The 25,565-nt window shown below is 40.3% G+C and overlaps 1 protein-coding gene and 2 non-coding genes across 3 annotated transcripts in view; all 3 read left to right on the top strand.

Moving 5' to 3' along the window:
- Window positions 1-25,565, top strand: part of LOC131034412 (transcription initiation factor TFIID subunit 12b) — a 92,080-nt gene that overhangs the window by 43,941 nt on the left and 22,574 nt on the right. The window contains exon 4 of the mRNA XM_057965885.2: window positions 7,102-7,176. Coding sequence (XP_057821868.2) covers window positions 7,102-7,176 — 75 coding nt within the window. The remainder of the gene's footprint in view (window positions 1-7,101; window positions 7,177-25,565) is intronic.
- TRNAA-AGC (transfer RNA alanine (anticodon AGC)) lies at window positions 4,048-4,118 on the top strand. The gene has a single exon. It is a non-coding gene; the product is annotated as a tRNA-Ala (tRNA).
- Window positions 4,246-4,316, top strand: TRNAA-GGC (transfer RNA alanine (anticodon GGC)). The gene has a single exon. It is a non-coding gene; the product is annotated as a tRNA-Ala (tRNA).

Genomic DNA, 25,565 nt, shown 5'->3' with positions numbered 1-25,565 from the left:
ATGGATGTTTAGTGATAATGTTCTACTTATGACCAAACGTTCTTGACAACAAACCAATAGTTGGCATTGTAAACGTTGAGATTTGCAGCTTAATGCATTATAATCTCCAAAGAGACACATAGATGTTTGTTTTACAGTATTAATAGAACAATTTTTACATAAAAATAGTAGCTTTTACTCTGGGCTATGTTTCACCAGGTCGCCTTTTTGTAGGGATGGGAAAAGTGGGATTTTAAAAGGGGCTCTAGAATTTCTCTCATCCTAAGGATGGTGAGGGGACATCTGTACAAAAAATAACAAATAAAAATTACAGATTAATATAAATTAAGAACAGGCAAATTCAATGTAATCATTATTTTGAAGTCAATATAGCAGATAGAATGTTGGACTGTATATACAAAGATAATAATACAAAAAAGGAATTATTGTCTTCCTATAAATTGGAACGTAATCTGGTTCCACAATCAGTATCTATGTCTGACTAAGATCGGTATCTAGTTGGATGATTTCTGAATCACTATTAATAGATAGTATGTACTTATGCCCAAAAATGGACAACCTATTCTATATAAATTGTCGCTCATTTTCTTGTTTAACTTTATATCATTCGAGTCCAGAATTCTGTTGAATGGCTTAAAGCTAAAGTCTAGTAGCATTAGATATTTTTGCCTATTTCTAAGTAAAGCACAATAAATATAATACATTTTTATTATTACAGATACAACACCCTCGTTTTCAAACCTGGTTGTAAGTAATCTATCATAGTAGCCTACAACTTCTTGACCATACAGTAGATTAGCCACCATTGAGGGCAAATCATGTAGCCAATCCTTACAAGTATTTTACTCTATTTTTTATCAGTGAACAGTTGTAAAATAGAGAGTCATCTGTTCAGTAAAAGAAACAGATTAGGTGAATAACAATTCTCCTTGGTTAATTGAAAATTCAGATATTACCTGTTCTGAGTCGAATATGTTTCTGTTTCCTTGGGAGGTGGGGAGGCAAGTATGCTTGCAAGCAATTTAAAGCAAAAGCCAAGTGTAAGAGTGAAGATTCCAAGTTAGGGGACCATTGGGGCCATCGCCTAAGAAGGTGCAAATTGTTGAACAGGTGGAGATCTGAGAGATCCCATCAAGGCACGGGGAAACATAGGGGCCAAAAGGTGCTGCAGATACTGCCATTGTGCTAAGTTTGCTCACTATTTCCAGAAGGGGAGAGAGTTCACCCCTCTCCCTGCATGGCCCTAATCCAACCCAAGCTCCCCAAGGATAAGTCACTCCAAGCTTGAGGTAGAAGAAAGAAAACCAAAGGAACTATAACATACACCGGTTACAATAGCAAATAACTAGGGCAGAAAAGGGTCTCTAGACTCAAACAAATACAGTAAGGCAAGAAAAATTAACCCCAAACAAGTACAAGTCAACTATAAAAAATGTGCAAGAGGAGGTCCTTGCAAAGTAGTGGGAGCAGATGAAGACTACCTAGGTAGGGCACAAAAATTATCAGATATTTGTATCAACAAGGAAAATGGCCTCTGCATCACTCCTAGAAGAACAAACCATCATAAAGAGCAAAAGAAGATATCTATAATTGTTAAGCAGCACACAATAAACAATCCCTTGGACACTATATAGAAGAATTTCATGCTTAGGGAGCCTTACTTGCATGAACAAAAGTGTCGAGTTCTACTGCAACAACACAATATAAAGGTAAACAAGTTGTAGGTTGTGTACCAAGTGCTCTGGTAGCAACTGGCAATAATCTGAAAGATAGTTACAATTTTAGATTTGTTTAATAGACAATCTGTTCACTTCAAATTTGACAATCAAAGTCGAAACAATCTTATTTCTCTGAAAGCAATTTGTAGATTGAACTTGCCATTGACACCTGACTCACAATCATTCACCATTAGATGGTTCAGGTTGGGTTCTGAGAAGCACACCTCATTAATGTCACTACAGAATCATGCCTTTTTAAGACACAATTCTTTTTGATGTAGTGCCATTAGAGTTATATGATATTGTGGGTGAGGCATCATGTAGGATGTAGTATCTGTTCTCACCACCATCTATGATAACATTCCTAGAATTTGCTTCAAACTGCATGGTATTGGAACTACACCAATGTCGCTTGGTGTACAAAATCTAGGATATACTAGATACTGCCTCTTGTTATATAACACCATTAGAGATTTGTGATGTTATAATTTGGAAACTGCATCTTTGCCAATATGTAATCTATGAGGCAAATTCCAAGAACATTCTCATATTTGTTAGTGAGGATAGATATCACATACTAGAAGTAGTCCTTAAACTTGCACTCATAAATGGTTTAGTGCAAGAAGCAAAGAAATGTTGCTAAATTTTGTGGTCTTGATGGTGAGACCTCAATGCAAGAAATATATCTTTATCTCTGTCTCTTAGTCCATCTCACCCTCTCTATGTATCTCCTTATATCTCTATCTCTCTATCTCTCTATCACTCTACCTCACTGTATATTCATCTCTCTCTCTCTCTCTCTCTCTCTCTCTCTCTCTCTCCCTCTCTCTCTCTCTCTTGCAAACATAATATGAGCCTATGTCTATTTGAGATGGATTATTTTCTCCATTCAAAGTTACCAATTGACCTCATGTACTGCACAAATGTACTCAACAAATAGACCAAAATTTCTCTTAATTGACATTTCATATAGATCTTCGACGTACTCATTGCACACGAACGTGCAATTGCTAGTTAATATTACTCTTGGTTAAGTGGCAGTTTCCTGGTAATTTTGTTGCATTATTTGGAAATAAGACCTAATTCATGGTTGTAGGGTGATAATGAAGCACATCATTGGCAATCTATATCATGGTAAGTGATCCATATCAAGGGAATATAAAGAGCCTCATGGAAATGGGATTATTTTTGTCTCAATGCGCAATTAAGTAAAAAGTTAATTGTCCCTAGCATGTTTGACAAGGCAACACAGTATGACTGTAATGTCCCCATTTTTGCGCTTTAGTGTCAGAGTTTTTAGCAAGGTTAGCCTATCAGCAGGGTTCCCGTAGGCTAATATGGTGGATAGGGAGCCCATTCAAGGGTCTTGTGCCCTTTGGTGAGGTTTGTGAGGCATTTATGGAGCTCAAAGCCAGTATCCTATTTTTTAGGAGGGTTTCTACGTTTAAGGAAGGGATTGGCAGTTTGCTTGGTGACCACTTGGAGCTTGTGGAGCTTTGCAAGGGGCCTTGTGAGCCTTTTCAAATGATCAGAGATAGTTTCCTATTTTGTAGGAGTCCCTATTTTTTAGGGTGGAGATTGGGAGTTGGCTTGCTAATTATGGACATCACTCGAGGACCAAGTGCATCATTAGTTTCTAGTTAGGGGTGGTCTAGTGATGGTTTTGGAACAAGACAAAATATTAAAGTGTTTGCTTTAATATTTTAATTAAATAATATATTCTTATTTATTAAATTACTTAATAATATTTAATAAATTAAAAGAGGCTCCCATGGCACACCTCCCTAGTAAGGACAAATTTTTAAAAAGGGGGAGAGATATTATATGTAATGAAAGCCCATGAAGAGGTATATACAAGGAGGAATAAGAGAGATTTAATAATAAATTATAATGTTTCAATAAAGTTTGATAAATTAAATCATTATGCAACCCTAAAAAGTTTGATTAGGGTTTGAGGAGGATAAATTCACATTGGGAGCCTCCATTTGAGCATTCTTGACATTAGTTTTTATAGGAAGAAGTTAGAAATCAGAGCTCTAGAATTCAGGGTCAGATTTAGAAATTGTAGGGATGAAAATGTTGGTGTTGGAAATAAGCCACACCCGGACCGACGATGGACTGGTCCAAGAGGGGCCAGTAGCTCAGTGGTAGAGCACTCCAGCAGCGTATGGAAGGTCCTAGGTTCGAGTCCTAGCTGGTCCATGTCTCAACATGGTATCAGAGCCAGGTCCAGGCTAGGATCCCCAAGCACACGAGAGGTGTGGCTTAGGGGGGGGTGTTGGTGTTGGAAATAAGCCACACCCGGACCGACGATGGATTGGTCCAAGAGGGGCCAGTAGCTCAGTGGTAGAGCACTCCAGCAGCGATGGAAGGTCCTAGGTTCGAGTCCTAGCTGGTCCATGTCTCAACATGGTATTAGAGCCAGGTCCAGGCTAGGAGCCCCAAGCACACGAGAGGTGTGGCTTAGGGGGGGGTGTTGGTGTTGGAAATAAGCCACACCCGGACCGACGATGGATTGGTCCAAGAGGGGCTAGTAGCTCAGTGGTAGAGCACTCCAGCGGCGATGGAAGGTCCTAGGTTCGAGCCCTAGCTGGTCCATGTCTCAACATGGTATCAGAGCCAGGTCCAGGCTAGGAGCCCCAAGCACACGAGAGGTGTGGCTTAAGGGGGGGTGTTGGTGTTGGAAATAAGCCACACTCGGACCTAGGTTCGAGTCCTAGCTGGTCCATGTTTCAACAGAAAGCTCCTCCAATTTGGTAAACCTACAGGAGTGGAAGATCTCCCAAAGGTCAGAATTTCAATTATATTCAGGAAAATCAGCAGGGGGACTCATAATTAGGGTTGCAGCAGAGAAAGGGACAGAGGTTCTCTGTTATTTCTGACTGTAGGAGCAGATCTGAGGCATTAGTAGCTCTATTTATCAGCACCCTTGACAATTACCAGTCAGCCGTACTATTTGGAAACCAGGCAGTAAAACCCTAGCTGGGACATGAGGGTTTGGAGGACAAAAGAGTAGATCAGACTTGATACAAGTTTGTTAATGCAGATCAGACATAGGGAAAGCCTTCCTTGGTGAAATATCAGGCTCATCGTTGCAAATTAGCTGTCTTGGATTTGTAATCCGATCTTTACTTGAACATTATGGTATGTAACTCGCAAAATTTACCTCAATAAATTCATAAATTCATCTATGAGATGTGTGTACTTAATATTCTATTCATTTCAGTATTCCTTTAATTTGTTTTTTTCATTTTCATCTCAAACCCCAAGCAAAAACCATAAAAAATCAGAAAAATCAGAAAAAAACATATCAAAACAAATACAAATCAGAAAGGCAGAAAAAATTATATGTCCAGATTGGGGTAGGACATTACAATGAATAAAGTCTATGTTGTTTTTATAGTCTTGGCCTTTAGGATCCCTGCTAGGCTGCCACAGTGTTATGGATTGCTTCAATGTTATATACCTAGGGGTATGATATTATAGTGTCTAGAAGTGGATGGAGATGCTGACATGTAGCGTACATCTTTTAAGTTAGTTATATTGGGTCATACATTATATTAGGTCTACATGGGTTTAGTGTTTTGCCCCTCCATCACGTTATTAGGAGGAGGTCCATATAAAGAAGGTGAATATCATCGTAAGAACATGTGCGGAGTATTATATTGTGTTTGGGATCTCTTCAATATGCAGCATGGAGTGGCTTCTTCCATAAGGAGTATTGTATGTTGTCACCTTAGCTCAAGAGTTTATTCTGTTTCTGCATATATTGATGTTAGGGCATCTTGGCCCATAAACATCTTGTGTAGTGTATGATCTCTCTTCTACATTGTCTTATTGCCATTATTATGTGTGGATTTTACCATTCAACAATGCAACAAGTTCATATTTTTACTTTTACTACCAAACCAATTTGCATTGCCCATTTCAGTTTCATTCTTTTGGGTGTCATAGGATAGGGTTGTAGCCAACAAGCTAGTAATAGTTTTGGCTGTCAATATATTATCAATGACTAGCTAGCTAGTTTACGAAAACATGTGGATATATGTTACTGCAAAACAAACATTGACTTGGGTTTAGCTGCCTAGGGACCCACCTTGCATCATTTAAGGGGTAGCCCAAAATATTTGTGTATAGGGGCATCCAGAAATCTGAAGGCCCTTTTTTTATAAGAAAATTCTTGCAGTCAATAAACTCATATGAATACATTCTTTAGTTAATATGAAAAGGTATTCTAACGCGATGAGTCAATGAAGAACTTTTGAATATTCTTAGTGGTCTATTAGCAAGGGTCACATGTCAGCTGAGTTATTTGGAGACCCCCACATCTGGTATGGTTTTACCTGGATCATGGTTGGTCACATGCTTAGATGTTACAATTACAAGTCAGTACAGAAATCTCTTGCTTGAATAAGTTGTAGAAAGGATCTGTCCGTTCCATTTTCTACTTATATATAAAAGCTGCAGAATGGTGAAAATTACATTACAAGAAATGTCATCATTATAATTGTATTACCGTTGTCTCTGTAGAACAACTGTTGGATGCTAAGGCTTGGATCCGAGATTGCAAGTGTTGGCTATCTTTAACAAATCCCTTCTTGTATAAGTTAATTAGTAGTTTTCATATTTGTAGGGTATCAGTTTTCCAGCAAATTTTTCCAGCAATGTACAGAATTGTGGAAAATCTAAGATTGTGAAACTTAACCGCTAGTAAATAATGACGCATCTTTCTAAATATATATCATTTAAGGTGAAGATCCCATCACATAGCTGTTGAAACAGGGAGATGGAAACATATAGTCTGAGAAGAACATGTGTGTATACTTCAAGAAAGGAGAAAATCAGGGGGAAAAGGCATATTATATTGCACCACTTGAGACTTGAGAGTATTTAAGGCTTTACACACTTATCAGGGTGTTGAGATTTGCTAGCTTATGTAGTTTGCTACTGTTGCAGAGTAAACAACCAAATGGGAAGTTATATAAGTAGTTTTAGAACATCAAAAAATGAGCACATATATCCTTGAGGCTAAAGGTAGCTAAGCTGCAGAAAAATCAGATTCTGGAGGGTCTACTACTGATGTAAATGTAACTTCATTTATATTTGCACATTTTTTTCCTGAATGGAGAAGCTGAATATGTTTATACTTTTCTCTTTAATCAAGAGAGTTATTTTGCAAGACTGTTTCAAGGAATACTCGGAATAGAAATGATTGGTACAAAATGACATGAATAACTTTTGGGAATTTTGGTTGAATGACAACTTTAATCATGCTTTTGTTTTAGAGAATTGACTGTTATTCTATGCAATTATTCATTATTGAATAGAAATCAATTGATTATTTATTTTGTTCTATATAAATCTATGCTTTTCATGTATGCAGGTTGATCCGACCATCAAGTTAGATCCTGATGTTATAGACCTCCTTTTAGAGTTAGCAGAAGAGTACTATCAATCGGTAAGGTCTTTAATTATTATTAGCCATCATTTAGTACTTTTTATATCATGCTATTATCCTGAAGAAATTTGGTGATAGTATTTACAACTTTTTGGTACTGATGGCCTAATATCTCACCAAATAATGGACACAGCAGGCTTTTAAAAAAATAATGACTGAAATCCCTAGTATTTGATCCATTGAGTAGGTGCCTCTGAATTGATGTATTTAAATAATTTTCTTGGTCTTTGTGATTAATCAAACTCACCTCTGATGAGCTTTTGTTGTAATATATCAACCCATAGTTACCAGATTTGGATTTTTTGTATTGGCTGGATTTACCTGATTTGTTCTGGATTTTCAATTCCTATAGAAATTTCTTTTTTTCTTTTTGAAAATTCTTGATTTCCAAATTTTCTTGGTTTTCTGAACAAATCAAATCTTTCAAAACTTGTAATATATATGTAATGCCCCTTCCTAAAAAAATTCTAATTTTTGCCATAAAACAATAATCCTTACTCAAAATGATAATTGCATTAAATTTGTAAACATGACTTTGACTAAAATTATAAATTTATTATAATATTCGGATTAATAATTTATGACTTGTGACCTAATCACACATCACACCATTCCAAATGGGGAGCCCCTGCATTTTGGGTCCTTTTGGTCTTTTGGTTGTGGTTCGTTGGGTCCTTCCGCAGCAATCCCTTCAGTCTCCCCACGTCTGCAAATGTTTTGGTAAATTTTGATCAAGTCTGGAGCTTGTTTTGTCTATTTTAGGGTTTTTGCCCTTTAGACTTAGATTTGAGGTCAATTCCTTAGTGTTTTGAAAAATCTGAATGTAGTAATGAAGTCAGGACCCTTCAAGGAAGCTACCAGTGAAATTTGAGTGAATTTTGAGGACTTACTATTTTTAGTAAGTGTCACCTAGTCCCGGTTTGCCCTAATTTGATGTTTGGAAGTACTTGCTATTTTTAGTAAGTCTATTTTTGGCAGGTCTATCTCAGGTAGTTGGCGGGACACTGATGGCACAACATTCTTGAAGATCCAAGTTCCAAATCTGGAAAAGTTGAAAAAACAAGCAGTTGATCAGAAAAATGGCCAAGTCTAGAGTTCTATCCTGAAGTGGAAAAAGAACGGAAAATTATTCTAAGGCATGAGAAATCTTCCTCAATCCTAAGATGGCAGTCAAAAACTAGAAAGATGAAAAATCTACCCCAAGTTAGGAAAGAATGTCTAAATTTCAATGAATTCCTTCACTATAGTCAAAAGTACACTCAAGAGAGGAAGGGGGTGCTAAATCAAGGTCATGAAGGAAATGTTCAAAACTCCAAAATTCCTCCTCCATATGAGAAATGCGCTCCAAATTAGACTTGGGCGTGAAATTGAGGTCAAGGAGGAAAACATTTCTTTTCCAAAATTCCTTCCTTCTTGATGAAATGCACTTTGGACAAGGATTGGGTGCCAAAATGAGGTGGAGGAGGATTTTCTCAAGGCAAATTCCTAATTCCTAGTCAAATGGCACCCAAGCAAGGAGAGGAGTGCTAGAAATGGGTTGAGGAGGAATTTCAAAAAATTTCCAAATTTCCTTCTCCATAATGGAATGGTACCCAAGGAAGAGGTTGGGCGCTAGATACATGACATGGAGGAATTTTCCTCCAAGACAAAAGCTCCTGCACCAAAGACGAAATGCGCTCTAGGAAGAGACAAGGAGCCAAAACCATGCAAGCGAGAATTTTTCAAACATAGCCAAAATTCTTTCTCTCCTAAAATGTGCTCCAGCTAGGTAGGTGGGCGCCAAATGCATGATGAGGAGGAATTTTCCCTCCAATCAAAATTTCTTCTCCAGTTCAAAAATATGCCCAAGGTCAAAGAGAGGACATGGAAAACATGACAAGGGAAAATTTAAATTTCAAGAAAATTCCTTCCTCAAGATGGAAATGCGCCCAAAATGAAGAAATTTGTAAGGCACGAAAAACTTGCTAAGTGAGAGAATTTTCTCTCTCCAGGACTCAGGTTGACAAAATTCCTCGGAAATGGTCGGTTGATTGAAAAATCCCCTTCAGGACAAGATGTGAACAAGAACGTAGAAAATTCCTTCAGGACAAAAATCTCTCTAGGAAGATTTTATCTCTCCTGGAATTCCAGACGTACAAGATTCCTTTCGAAGTGGACAAAATTGTTAAAATTCTTCCAAGGCAAATCTTCCAAAGTATCTTTATGCATCCGGAATGGAAGATTCTCGCAATAAATGAGTTGGCGAGATGCAAGGGAATATTCCATATTTATGACACACAACTCGAGAATTTATAGAACTTTCCATTTTTTGAACTCAAGACGATGGCGTCAGGTTGGGAGAAGTTTTTCTTCAAGTGTGAAGAGGATATTTCGTTGTTGGAATTCAAGATGGAAACTGTGCCAAGTGTCTTCGTTGGAGAGCTGGGAGCTGTCGTTGCCAGATTCGTTGCATTCACCATTAATGAATGAGATAATGGTCGTCCATTTTTGGACGAGAATTTATTGATTGCGTGAGGGCATGATGGCACATTTATTGCTAGTGGACATTTGATTGAGTGGTGGCTTATTCAATGCATGGCAACCGTCATATTTGAGGGGGTAGTGGCTCATTAATGCATAATGGGCGATTTTGAATGTAGTGGTGCATTTATTGCATTATGGATGCCCTTTTTGGGAGTAAGGAACAATTAATAGGTAGTGGCGTGATTCTTGAATTAATGATTTTTCCCACTACTTGGCGTCATATTTGGAATCTTCTGGTCAAACCCTAATCAGGGTTTTGCATGTTTAATCTCAGCCATTGATTGGTTTGTAATCTTGGCCATCCATTTTCCTCTCGGAGGCCTATAAAAGGGGGTCACCCTTTATTTGTAAAGGAGGGAGATTGTATGAAATTGCTGCAATAAGTTTCTGAAGTGATAATAGTGAAACATTGGCTTTGGTGTTCACTTGTGTTGTTTCGAAACTTGTATGGTTTCACCTTCCTCAATTAGTTTAGATTTGTTTCTAGCATTTAGATGAACGAAGTTGATTGCAGTGTTTTATGGTGAGATCGCTTCTTCATACCTTTTGTTGATAGATGATTTCTATCCATAGTGCAAGGTTGGACTGAGCTCTTATATGTGCATTCTTAATTTAAATTTTTGGATGAACATTGTTCTCTGATGGTGTTCATTGATGGTTTAATATCTTACAAACACAACCATTGAAGATTGCACCCTCTTTATATAGTTGTCTGCTAGTGGCGAAGTAAAGTGTGGTTGATTTCGCCTGGATCATTGTTATCTCTTGAGCTCTTAGACTAGAATGGCTTTCCTAAATCCTTTCCCATTTTACTTTCCGCATTATCTTATTGAGAAAAGTCCTAAAAAAGAGCCATTTATTGCTACATCATTTGCCAAATCTCCTTGAAAGTTTAAAAATTTGTTTGTCTTCTTCAAGTGTGCATAAGTCCCCTTGGATTACCAGCAACATCCACCAAATGGTTCTATATCCATCAAAAAGTCGCTAGTACGTAGTTGGAACCTTGGAGTCAGTGTATGATCTTCCTGCAATCTTATCATACATACGATTTTGATCAAGAGAGGATAAAGTGACCGTTAGAAAACTTTATTTTGTGTTGGTGTGGTCACAAAACACCCCTCAACATGACTTAAATCTGAAAATAAATCTTATATTGATTTTCTGCTGTACTCTCTTGTATGTCTACTTTGAAAGTGCTTTTAGATCTGCCTGAATTAGAGGTTTTTACCCCTAGCTCAGCATTGACAATTAAGGATTTCTGTCCTTAATTGTGTAATCATGAGGGTTTCATCCTCAGATTGTAAGTCTAATGGTTTATACTCCTCAAAGAAGTAATAAATAAATATATAATAATCTTTCCCATTTGATTGATCCCTTCTTCTCATGGAATGGTCTCCTATATATATCTTACTCTTGAAAGAGTCACAATCTTTCTCACACAACCGCTGCCCTTTGGTAAATTATAGTTTAGTTGTTATTTGACTATGTTTATCTTGAATTGCTAGTATGAAACTAGCACCAATTTTATTAGCATTATCTCATCAATGATATTGGTGCCACTTTTCATTGACTTCTTAGCAGCTCAAATGCTGTGATCTAGATTTGAATTTCGGTTGAGGCATGACAACGTATGGCCAAATTGATAGATAAAATGTATTCAAAAAATTGGTTCATGTTACCATGTTGTGGTAGCTGTTGGCGGTAATTTGCCGACATAGGAATAATATTTTGGTTTTGTTAATTAATAATTGGCCATGTAAGGTTCCTGGAAGGATTAGTTGGTAGTTAGCGACGATTGGTATCTCTGCCAACCACCGAGTAGTATATAAGCTATGTTGTAACGGGAACAGGGACATTTTGATTGTTGTATTTAGTTTTACATGATGAAATCAAGCTCTATCTTTCTGCCATGTATGTTGTGAATTATTCTATGAATGATAAATGTTGTAGTGTTCATGTACTTGCTGTATTATGTTTACTCTGCAATCTAAAACTGACATCGTAGGGAGTAAACATTTTGGTGCCGTTGCCAATACGAATTTAGAGATCAATATGGTGGCAGGCGGTAAGCATGTATAATGGGCCGACCATTCGATCAGTAATTGATAGTAACAGAAAGTGATACACAAGAGGAAGTGTCATAGGTAGAAGCACGAGAGGATCAACTGATGGAAGACTTGGTGGACTCGTGGGAGGTTTCGGTCACCTAGTACGTGCAGAGGGAAGCTCAGTAGAGAGCTGTCCCTTAAGGCACGGTACGTGGCAAACTCACGGTCAACATTGTTGTCTTCAATCTTCTTGGGAGAATTTCGAGGCTTTTGGTGCGGAATCTCATTGAACTACAAGACCAAAGAGAGGAAAGCAATCGTGAACGTTGTCGACAACAAATGCTGCAACAATACAAAGAACAAAACCGTAGGGAAGAGGAAGAGAGGGATACGTGCAGACGCTGTACCCCTAGCAATTAATGTCCCTACGACTGAACAAAGACCGACGGCGTACTAGAACCACCTGAGAGGTAGGGGAGGGATCAGTATAGAGATCTCTCTGTATAAGAGAACAAAGTGAGCGGAGACGACGATTACGAGAAATTATTGAAGGCTCGGAGAGTCCGGGAAAGAGGATCGGGAGTCAGAGTTTGAGCCAGAGCCAGAGTTGGGAGGCAGAAACCGTGTACGTGGAACCAGTTGGTAGAGGTTGCCAGAAACCTACCACTTCTAGACGTAGGGGAGGAAGATCTTGTCGACCAAGCCACACACTCAACATCGAGTGAAGAGTCAGGAATTGAGTTTGAGAATAGCTCGTTCGAACACTCCAAACGTGACGAAGAGGAAGTATGGAACCTTTAAGCTGATGTTGCTGATATTTTTGAAACCAATTTGTACCGAATCAGAAATTTGCCCCTAGTGGAGGAATAAAAAATAAGAGGGCCTGGGCCAAAGACTTCGGGAAGGAGAGACTATAGAACCGAAGGGGACCAAGGTGCAGAAGACGTAGAAAGTGGATGCATAGAGAGCTCGCGCGTGGCCGAGGGTTCAAGAAAAGCACCAGAAAGTGAGGAGCAGGATGGTCCAATCTAGTTGAATGCACATGGTACCTTTCAAGCACATAGTACCTTCCAAGCACCACATAGTACTTTCCATGCAAGGACAATGTTGTAGAATTAGAATAATCCAGAGAGGCAAAAACTTCCAAGGTTCACAGGTGATGGGTTGGAGGACTCCGTACGACATTGTAAAACATGTATAACAATATGGGAGGCAAATGGCCAAGATGACCAGTACTACTGGCTAAAGGCATTTCCGGCCACCCTTCGTGGGATTGGCATTGACTGGTACACAGAACTTGATGCCTAGCACAAGGTAGGATGGAATAATCTAAAGAAGGCGTTCAAGGAGGAATTCAAACTCCTGAGGGATGATAACGAGATTGTGGCCGAAATCTACAATACTAAGCAAGGAAAAAGTGAAAGTGTTCGGGCCTACAATCGTAGACTGAAAGAATTGTTGAACAAAATGGAAGACTAGCCGACTGATGGCTTGAAGAAAAGGTGGTTCATGGAGGGACTTGTCCCGTCCCTGAGAAGGAAAATGAAAGTGGTCCCTTTGCCATTGTAGGATGAAGCCTATAAGTGAGCAATGGACATTGAGAGTGAGAGAAAAACATCCAAAGGGAAGAAAAGGGCTAGTGATGATGACAGTACAGATGGAAGTAGTGATGAAGAATCAAAGACTGTACAAGCCCTATGGAGAGATATGTTGCGGATGATGGAGTTGATAGCAGGGAGGGAGGGTGCCAAGGAGAGCAAGGAAGTATGGTGTACCGACTACAAGGTAGAAGGTCATACCAAGGGTACTTGCTCAAAGAAATCATTCTGTGACATCTGTCAAGTACTAGGCCATTCCATCAAGGAATGGTCGTACAACTTGAAAACAAGGAGCACACAAGTGCTCTACGCCCAAGGGGAATAGGCTACCCTGCCAACCACACCACCCAACCCACCACGTTGCAAACAAAGAAAGCATTGTACCCTGATCCGTGTACGGAGAAGGAGAGGCTCTAAGAGGCAATGGTGGATGTTGAACAGGTAATGGCAGAAGAAAGAAGAGTCTCACATGAAACCACCAGTACTCCACTATGGGTGGAGTTTGAAAAAACGATAATGCGGTAGATGTTGCAAGCCATTGTACCTGTACGAGAGGCAAACCTTCTACAAATATTGCCACAATTGAAAGTAGCCCTTAATAATGTAGTTGAGGTTGAACTAGTCAGCTAGGGACAGAGTAAAGCAAAATCAACCGACAACCTGGGAACTGATCCCATGCTACTCACAGTAGGGATTGGAAGGAATCCGGCTATGGTGGAAATGGAAATCATGGGACGAAGATTGATAGACACCATTGTCGATGTAGGCTCTAGAGTGAATGTGTTGCCGAAAGAAATCTGGAAGGGCCATGGCAAGCCAACACTCTGGCCTCCAACCTTCCAACTGGTAGGTGCCGGCTAGCACGACATCAAACCTCTCGGGACAATCATGGCACATAAGGTCACTATTGGCACTCAGTCCTTCCTCCTAGGACTTCGTGGTCATCCCACTGGAAAAGAAGGCATACGATGCCCACCTTGGAAGGGGTTGGTTGATCGCGACCAAGGCAAATCATAACTAGAAAAAGAACACACTCTCCATTGAGAGCGAAGGGCGGAAGTACGTCATTGATTTGAAGAATTAGGCCGTAAGTGAAGAATTGGCATCATTCGACTTGGACTCGGAGGACTCTCATGACTATGAATGGGGTTCGGAAGACGGAAAGGGAAAAATGGAACCCAACGACGAAGGGATGTTGGAGCTAGAAGGTTGCTCGAAGGATGAAACCGGTTCTCTTAGTGGGCTCTTTCACTAGCAGCTGGAGGACTATGAGGTCTTCCGCTCGGAGTGTAACATGCTGCAAATATGTGGGATTGAGGAGACCAATGAAGGTATAGAGAGTGTGACCTTCCCTCTAGAGTATGGGGAGTACCGAGAGGGCGTGGCATGGGTGGATGATACACCTGCCCATCGGTTCGAGAGGGACAAGGCTATCAAGTACGAGGAACCAAATATAAAGAAAGTGAACCTGGGAGATGACAACAACCCGAAGGTGATCCTCGTAGGGGATGACTGGAATCTCGTACTAAAAGCTGCAACATTCAAAATATTTCTGGAGTACAAGGACGTCTTCGTGTGGACGTACAAAGACTTGAAGGGGATACCTCCAGAGTTGTGTGTACATAGAATACCCCTCGTACCCGGTGCGCAACCCGTACAAAAGAGGTTGTACATGATGAACAAGAACTATTTAGCCAAAGTGAATGTGGAGATTGAAAAGATGCTCGAAGCCGACATCATCTTCAAGGTAGAAACAAGTGAATGGGTATCACCAATTTTCATTTCCCTAAAGGAGGAGGCAAACCAAATCCGAATTTGTGTAGACTTTCGTTGCCTAAATGTGGCGACAATCAAAGATCCCTTTCCTATCCCATTCACTGACAACATCCTGGAGGAGGCGGCAGCTCATGAAATATATTCACTCATGGACGAGTTCTTAGGATATAATCAGATCGGCATTGTTGAAGAGGATAAGCTAAAGACCACCTTCATAGTGGAAGACGAAGTGTATGCTTACAACTAGATGCCCTTCGGTCTATGCAACGCTTTGGCCACCTTCCAGTAGATAATATTACATATCTTTGACAAGATGTCGATGGGTAATTTCAAAGCCTTCCTAGGCGACTGGTCCATTTACAGTGAACATGGAACCACCCTGAAGGCATTGGAGTGCATGGAAAGATGCCGACGGGTTTGGTCCATCTACAGTGAACATGGAACAACCCTGAAGGCATTGGAATGCATGGAAAGATGCCGACGGGTTTGACTGGCTCTCAACCCAAAGAAATGCCGATTCATGGTGCCACAAGGCAAGTTGTTGGGCCACACAGTTTGGAAAGAGGGATTGAAGACGAACCCCAACAAGGTAGGGGTGATTGTTACAATGGAGAGTCCAATGGGTGTGATGGGAGTGAAGTCCTTCCTTAGGCATGTAGGCTACTGGCGGCAGTTCATCAAAGGATTTTCGTAGATTTCCTATCCACTAGACGAACTGACAAGGAAGGCTGAACCCTTCGTATGGGGAGTTGAGTAGGAGGAGACCTTTAGAGAGCTCAAGTCTCAATTGGTGAGTGCATTGATTCTTGCATACCCCGACTGGGACAAGGAGTTCCATGTACATGTAGATGCTTCCAACTTTGCCATCTGTGCTACATTAGCACAAGTATGCGTACAAGGGCTAGATCATCCCATTTTCTTTGCTAGATAGTTACTCTCCAAGGTCGAATGAAATTACAGTACGACGGAGAGGGAGGCACTCGGCATGGTGTACTCCGTACAAAAGTTTCAACACTATTTGCTGGCAACGCTGTTCACATTCTGTGGATTATCAAGCACTCATGTACCTTGTCAATAGGCCGATAATCCAAGGGAGGGTGAGCAGGTGGCTACTCCTGCTGCAGGAGTTCACCTTCACTATCATTGTACGACCCGAGAGGAGTGATGTCATTGCTGACCAACTCTCCAGAATCAAGTCGGGAGAACCTCCAAAGGGGGTGAATGAAGACTTCCCAGACGCCCAATTGTTCCAAATAGCAGCGTTACTCCCATGGTATGAAAGCATTGGTTAATATCTATCTACCTTGACGTTCCCAAGGGATATGCCGCTAAGTGAACAACGGAAGCTGGCACTAAAAAGTAAAACCTTTTAGTTGATCAATGGCCTATTGTATAAGATGGGACCCAACCAAGTCCTACAGAGGTGTGTAATGCAGGAGATCCTAGGCATACTTAAGGAAGCACATGAAGGGTTGGTGGGAGGCCACATGGGACCCCGATGTCACATGCATAGAAGGTTGTCCTGACGGGGCTATGGTGGCCAACTCTACATACGGACTCTTAGGAATGGGTAGTGGGGTGCGACACATGTCAAAGAGCGGGCAAGTCGATGAAGAGAGATATCATGCCTTTGTTTCCATCCCAGCCACATGAGTTGTTCGAGTGGTGGGGCCTCGACTTCGTGACTTCGTCGAACCCCTGAAGGTGAGTAACATGCATAGGTGCCGGTACATCATAGTGGCCACAGAGTACCTCACAAAGTGGGGTAGAGGCAAGGGCTCTCCCAGACATCACCACCATTGGTACGGTGAGGTTCTTGTACGAGCAAATTGTCACAAGGTTCGACATCCTATTGGTTGAAAATTTTGTACACCCGGTAGGATGTGCAAAATTGTGGTTTCAACCACAGTGTGTGAGCATAAACTCTCCTAATTTAGGGAAGGCTCCCCCTTTTCTAATACTTAATTAAAACTAACTTAATCTAATATGGGTAGGACAACAACCTTTCCTCTTTTTTCAGAAAAGATTATGTTACAGAAAAGAAACAACAATTTTGAAGGAATAGTATCAGCAACTTAAAACAAAATCGAGAGAGGAAATGAAATTTCCTAAAAGCACAAAGACTTTCGTTAGCTCCTCCGGGATGGGAAAACAACAACCAAGGACAAAGTCTTGAGTTTCTAAAATCCTATCTACCCTTTCCAAAATGATAAAATAAGAACAATATATAGCATATGGCAGCGCAAAGTCTGCGAATATGATGCAACTTCAAGTCACTTTAAATGGGAATTACTACAAGCACAAAGTCTTGCAACTCTTCTCAGATTCTAATCACTAACAAAACTAATTCAATCTTCAATATTTGCAGCACAAAGTCTGCAGATATTTAGAGTGATGCTCTTCTCAGTAACTTTCCACAATTTCAAGCAAGTACAAAGAAATGTCCCAATATGACATAAGAACACAATGGACACAAATTATGGCTTCAACACAAAGTCTGAAATTCCAACTCTTTGATATTACTTGAAAAAAAACAGTTTACAACTATAAAGCTCAAAGTCTTTATGAGTGCTAAATTTATCAGAGTTTTCTTGCTTGCCAAAAAGATAAAAATTACATAGAGCACCCTGGTGTATATATAGGAGAGGTGCTGAGAGTAAAATGTGGGAGAAGTCTAACTAACTAACCACAACTAACTAACTAATTATGACTTATTCAAATTACTGACTTGTAATTTGTTTACGTGTAATTACAATTTACAAAGTTACAAGTGACAATTCACTTGTAAACATGGATCCTGACATTACATGTAATTTGTCGAAAACAAAATGCATATACAAAATGTAAGTGTTGAAAGACACTTCTATTCTTTTCCACCTCTGGCCATGAGGGACTGGAAATTGCTGATAGATCTCTGCAACTCATCAGGATTCGGACCCGTTGTATTCCTAGCAATTGCAACAGTCTTAATAATAACATCAGAATAACTTACTGTTGCCTCTTTGTGTTCCTCAAGAGTGGTCTGCATCTTATCAAAGAACACCTGGTAATTCACAAACTTGTGGATCGAAGCTACAACAAATTGCTTTGATTCTAACTCCTGACGAAGACTTGACCCTAAGTCAACAAGTACCAAATTTTCAGCGAGCAGCTCTCCATCATGACTTAAGATTTTGCAAGTTATTTTGTCAAAACTAGAGATGATATCCCGCTTAGCTTCATCACTCATTTCAAGGGTGGCTTGCACGTCTTTGATGAGATCTTTGATGACCAATGACTTATTTGTCATAAGCTCCTCAAATTCTATATACCTTTCTCTGTTCGAAATTACCATATTATTGCATAGAATTTTTAGTTTGATCTGGTACATCTCATGTCAGATCTTCAATTTTTTTTTTCAATTGAAACTAGACTCTGGTTAAAAGTTTCCAAGGTCTGATTCAGCTTTAACTTTGCTGCTCTTACATTGCTCAATACGTGCAATGCTTTCTTCACCACTCGAGTACTCTGATTAATCTACTGATTAATTAGCTGATCTACCCAAGAACAACTGCCTTGGCCTTTTGAGCAGCTTTCTCCAATTGTTTTATAGATTCTTCAGATGTGGAGGAGGTTAAAGGATCAACCTGTTCTGAAGAATTTGTGCTCTTTTGGGTCACTGTGATGAGCTGCGAGTTTTTCTCTTTGAGATCATTCTTCTTTGCCAGTAGCTCATCATAGCTTTGGACCAGCGAAGCTACTGAATCTTGGGCATCATGCATGAGACCAAAATGTGTCTATTTCCCAAGCTCTACCCTTGTGAGCCTGTAGTCTGATAGCTGCATTTCTTCTGGCGGTTTCACAACTAGAGGCTTTGCCACTTCTGCATATTTCATCTTGTTGCTATCTACCACCACTCGCGAGACTGTCTTGGCCTTCTTACTAGCCCTTGGCTTAGTCCTCTTGAGGTGTTGAGAAGAGTGATCATGTCACCAACTTCTTCAATGAAGTCGCAATGATACAACTTGGGCCATCTTGAAAAGCAAGTTCTGGGAGTATTAAGCCACTTGGCATTGATGTGTCTAATGCAGTTAGATCTTCTCTGGTTATAATAATCCATAGCACTCTTCATAGTGATATCTGCATACATAGGAGCTGCGGGAACTTTAAAGATCTTGTCAATGGTTTCTGCATCCAACCTGATTATGACGTTCCCATCATCATCTTTGATTGTCCTAGTTTCCTTATCAAAATGAGAGGCACATGCAAGTACGGACTCAGGTTCTAGGGCAGCCACTGGGAAAGAAGATACCAAATGGATATGGCTGTTCAAGAGCAACTGCATACCATGCGTTGGTGATCCCTTAGTTCTTTCTAAGAACTCAGACATGTCCACATGTTCGATCTCTGTGTCTCTGATCTCATCAATGAGAGAGACCACCTGAGTGGGAGCAATCTCATTTTGGTATTTATCATATTTATACTTCATTTTCTTGTTTGAAGGTGATGCCGGCTCTTCTGTCATTGAGCATGAATCTGCAACATTGTGATGAAAACTCAAGAGGGTAGGAACATCTTTAGCAGCTATTGGGGATTCCATCCTCAAACCTTTGAAAATCAATGCTCACACCAAATCTTGGGGGGGGGTTGTTAATCATGATACAACTTGGACTGGCTCAAAGATGCTTTGTGGATAAGCTTGGACAGCGACAGGAAGGAAATCGGATCTCAAAAGGTTGACTGCAAGTAAAATGAACCTTTACAACCCGCACTTGTAATCGGGTCTTCAAGACCCGACTACAAGTATGAGTGTTTTACGTGAGAAGTGAATGGCAATGAGGGCTTGCAATCGGGTCTTGAGGACCCGATTACATATTCAAGTTAACTTTTTGGAAGTGCTTTGAAAATGGATAAGCATGGTTGCAAATGGAATAAGTTTGCAAACTTTGAACACAATAATAAACTTCAACTTGCTGTCGGGTCTTGAAGACCCGATTACAAGTGAACAAACAGTGGAAACAAAAACAATATATCTTATACTTGGAATTGGATCTTGAGGACCCGACTGCAATTATAGTATATTCAATGCAAACAGGGAGAATTCAATTATGGAGACTGATGCATGGAAGGTAATCAAAGCTTACACTTAGAATCGGATTATAGAGACTTGACATCGAGTATATGACTTGCAAGAGTAAGATAATAACAACTTGCAGTCGGGTCTTGAAGACCTGATTGCAAGTAGGTAAGCTTGCATACAAAACTTGTATCATCTCATAGAAACCTTGATGGGAACTTAAAGGCAAGATGAGGGAAAAAGTGTGACTATGCACACTTGTATTCATCCTCTCAAAATCCGATTGGGAAAATCTAACAATAGGTGCCTGAAGTTGGGTTCATCAAATCCGAATATGGGTATGCAATGGCTATGGGAAAAACTTAAATCATCTTACTTGGAATCGGGTCCCCAAGACCTGATTACAAGTAAGATTCTTATAGTAATGTGTGATGGAAAGAATATAAAATTCTTCACACAAGATCAACTCTTGAAGAATGATGTTGAGAGGGCGTGAGTTTAAAAGTTACAAAGGCGTGTGTGAACTTTGAGTGAAAGCGCAAGAAACCCGCTATTGCATCTTTTAAAGACATAATACAATCTTCCTAGTTGCTTGCAATCGGGTTCATAAGAACCGATTACAAGTAACCAAAACATGGAAAAACTGACTAGAGGAAGACACAAGGAAAATAAACCAAATGAAGCATAGAGTATGGCTAGCATACAAAACTATAAAAACTAAAATGCTGAAACCCTTGCATCAAACAATCAAAGAAATTGAAAAAAGGAAAAACCATTCTTGGGAAGAGAAATCTGCTCAGCCAAGAAACACGACTAACCAAGAACAATGAGATTTGAAAAGAACTTCTCAAGAGATCTTATAGTCAATATGGAAGAAAGACTCCTCCTAGGATGTAATCTCTCCATCCATAAATGCAAAGCCACGCCTGCCAAGGAAAACGGGCAACAAAATAAAGGAACTTCATCACAAAAACTTGTGGTTGACTACAAGTAGATAAAGACTTTATTTCCAAAGAAAAAGAAAACACCTGTAATCGGCTTTTTGACACCCGCCTACTAGTGATTTATATTTAAAATAGACTAAAGTTCCCACCTACTTGTAATCGGGTCCTAGAGACCGGACTACAAGTAAATGATATAAACTTGTAGTTGCTTCCAAAGGCCCCCTCAACTTACAACTTAACTCTTCAAACCTGAAAGTGCTCTAAAAAAGGGAGGAAATGATAACCAAAATAGACCAAAATTAGAACAAAGAGAACTAGGACTTACATAAACGCTTGGACACCACTTAAGATGAATTGCAACCTTGAAAAACGTGCATTTGAGAAGAAATAATGTGAAATTCTTTACGAAATTTCATAGGGGTTGCCTTCATTTTTTGGATTCGAAAAAATGGGGACAACACATCCCAATCCAATTTACCAATGATTACGGGGTACACTTCGTAAACCAAGTCATAAGGACTATGACGACTGAATTCAAGATATTTCATAATTTGTCAAGTCCATAATCCTCGAGCGAATGGTCAGGCTGAGTCTACTAGCAAGGTGCTAGTGTCAATTATCTATAAGTCCTGTGGGGTAAGAAGATTGGGAGGAATGGCTTCCGGCTGTACTATGGGCATATCGTACCAGTTACAAAGTGACAACAGGCCACACACCCTTGCAATTAATGTATGAGCAAGAGGCGGTGGTACCAGCAGAGTACACCATTTCGAGCCTGCGGATTGCTGTGGGAACCTGAAGAGATTGGACGAACAACGGATGATGGCACAATGGGCTACAGAGACGGAAACTCTGGCACAATAAACATCTCCGGCGGATGAACTTCGGGCCAGGAAAGTTGGTTTTAAAATATAACGGTCGCAATGAACTCCGACCAGGGAAGTTTTGAGTTCGTTGGCTGGGACCTTATAAAGTCCAAGAGGTTGGGAGAAATGGTGCAGTTAAATTATCAACATTTGATGATAATCCCATCCAAGACCCTGTGAACGGCTCCAAACTAAAAATCTACAGAGAACGTGAAAGACCTGTGATTGCCATCAATATGTTGGGATGCACCACCAACAGGGATTGGACAATTGGTCGAAGTGATGCACTTGAAGAAGACCTTGTGATCGTGGAGAAACCCTTAGGCCCGATGAGAATCAAGCTAACCTTGTCACATTTCTGGAAGAGAGGATTGTGTGGAAACACATGGAAGGTGTTGCAGTGCCCCACATACACAAACACCTCACGAACTGTACTTTGACACCCCAGCCACCCCAGCCTTATGGGTAAGGTATGGCAGACATTGGATGAGGAAGGCTTCGTATGAAGTGACCCGCCTAGGGTACATAGCCTATGAAATCAATGAAGAGGTTGAGGCATGAGGTAAGTAAGAGCTAGCTGGAAAATAAGAGGAGCCACTCGACTTGGAGGGACCTTGTGGAGTATGGTGCAACCCTCGACATGTGTTTAAAACTGGTGATCAAGGTAGAGGATCAATTCATCGCCGAAATGCATCTGGGGGACAGGGAGCCAGCCTCCAACTCACTTTGGCTGATAATTTCACACCTTGCATACCCACCTCAAATTGAGGGAGAATCGGTGACTTGGTACCAACAGTATGGTGAGTGGTATATTGATGGACGATACAAAGGGATGCTCGATAAATTTTTTGAGTTGGAATATATGGGCACGTGCTGCAAGTAGGACTGTTTCAAGCGGCCGCCGTTCACTTGCTGGTGGCGGTGATTAGAGATAAGAATGTGACCAGCAAGTGATTAGAGAGAAGAGAGAAGAAAGCAAAAGAATGTGACCAGTGGTGATTAGAGATAAGAATGTGACCAACAAAAAGCAAAAGAGAGAAGAAAGCAAGTTGGCAAAGACAAGAAAGGTGTTGGATTTTGCCAAGATCAAGAGCTCAATGAAATGTACAAAATAGAGACATAATATGGGACAAGAATAAATTGTATTCTCATCAATAGAAATGATCAATAACATAGCTACATACAATGTAGAAGAGCCTGCTTATATAGGCAAGGCTAGGGATATGTGAGCACACAAACATGACATGTGGCTCAATAAGAAACAAGGGTAGGTAGGAAATAGGTGTGGGTAGGTAGGAGAAATAATATAATAGTCCACATGAGGTGGATCACCCACTGAATGTGGAGTGTAACAACAAGAGTGGAGTGTAACAACAAGATCAACACCATAAAAGGTGGAATTTCTCCTACACACACTATCCCAATGTGGCACAAACACCCAAGTGTCTCATATCCAAACTACTATGAAATGCATTATCCTAAGTAAACTTAAGTGTAATAATATCCATGATGAATAGTTATTTACACCAACACCCCCCCTTAAGTGCAACTTAGGGGAATGCACTTAAGTCTAGAATGCAACTAAGCAATGCACGATGGGTCCCGGCTACGAGGCCATGTTAGGTACCCATGTACAAATGCAAATGCATGAAAACCAATGCAATGAAATCTCTCACAAAGTGGGGAAAGAGAGAAAAACCCAATGGGAAAAAACCCTCCCCGAAAAAAGAGATGAAAACATACAAGAGAACTCTCATAGAAGAATGTGAGGAACAAAACCCCATGTGAGGAAAAAGTCCCCCCCATATGAGAGAAGAAGAGAAGTCAAACTGTGACCCCCCTTCAATTGAGGATCTGCACCAATGATAGAAGCTCGATGTATGAAGAAATTGCTCCACGAACGTCGAACAACATTCCTCCCCTTAGGAAGAAACAAAACCAAAGGTGTATCCATGAAGTCTCCCCAATCATGAAGGGAAGATGTATGAAGAAAACTCATGATGAAAGAAATCTCTGAAAACTGCTCAAGTGTCCCCATGTCGACGCTAAAAGATACCCCCTCCAAAGGTGGTAAACTGTGCCACACTGCTGAAAAAGGCACTCCAAGATCTAGTGGAGATGGATGTAGAACATGTCCCAAAGACTCACATGTCTCCTCAAAAAATAAAGAGACCTCCTCCAACTGCTGTACATAAGTATCCACAATCATGTCAACCTCGAAAGAATGATCATGTAGAGAATGAACAAGAGGGTTAGAGTGTGCCCTCGCAACAATCACAGAAGGATCACCTTCATCAAAGAGAAGATGAATGCCATCAATGATGTCTCCCAAATCTGCAATGTAGGATTCCACAAACAAACCTGTAATATCTGTCAAGCAATCATCCCATGAATCTGAAGTTGGAAGACAATGAATATCCTGCTGCACTGAATCACATGAAGGCAAAACTGTCGCACTATCTGCATCATCAGGTGCAATAGGTGATGTGATATCAATATGAGGAGATGAAATACAAGACTCAAGAATGGGGTCACATGTGAGAATCCCCATGTTCAAGTGTCCAAAGTTCTCAAAATCTGAACCATCACAAGAAATGTGATCATCATATGTAGAATCATCAAATGTGAAATCATCATCAACAAAATCTGAAAAGGAGTATAACCGAGATGTATGATCAACCACCCCAGTCGCAATGATAGCTCTAGTCTCCATGTCTCTAATAAAAACTGAGTCAGGTGTGAACTCCACAACTCTCTTAGTTGCGCCATGTGTGATTTGATAGATAGAAAGGAGATTGTTTGTCAAGTGGGGTACACACAACACATCATTGAAGGAGTTATCCCCAATGTCAATAGATCCTTTCCCAATCACATCCATGTATGTATGATTGCCCATCAAAATCTGTGGCATGGTGCAAGGCTCAAATGTAGAGAACATAGACTGCGAAGATGCCATATGATGAGAAGCCCCTGAATCTAGAAGCCATCTCTCTGAATCATGACTGATAGTAGCACATAGAGCTTTTCCTTTTCTTGTTCCAAAAGAGTGAGTCTTTCCACTTGTAGAAGCCATGAATGCTTGCCCTTTTCCTTTTGAATGTGAGGAAGTGGAAGTTGATGAATCATCCTTCTTGTAGAATAAAGGTGGAAAATCTTCTTAAGAACTGGAGGCAATCTTGTATGTTGTATGGATTGAAGGCAAAACATCATTTGATCATCTGTACATTGTACGGATTGGAGGGATCAATGCAGTATGGAATCAACGAAAGGGGCCCAAGGAAAAAAGAATTGAACCGTACAGAAATTGCGAAGAGGGGAAATTGCTTGCAGGCCATATAAAGAAGGAAATCGCCAAGGTAGAGGAGTCCATATGGAACATACGGAAGGAAATTGCCAAGGTAGAGGAGGCCATACGGATCGTATGAAAGGGAATCATCAAGATAGACAAATCAGTATGAAGGCCATTCGCACGGGAATCCGTACGGAGTAAGAAACAACTTGGCAAAATCCGTACGGAAGAGGGAAATATATTTCGTACAAAGGTGTAACTCGCCAAAGAGATTTTCCATACACCAACA

This window comes from Cryptomeria japonica, chromosome 8 (assembly GCF_030272615.1).
Source record: "Cryptomeria japonica chromosome 8, Sugi_1.0, whole genome shotgun sequence".
Lineage (NCBI taxonomy): Eukaryota > Viridiplantae > Streptophyta > Pinopsida > Cupressales > Cupressaceae > Cryptomeria > Cryptomeria japonica.
The sequence above is the reverse complement of the archived record's forward strand: the minus strand, read 5'-3'. Positions and strand labels throughout refer to the sequence as shown.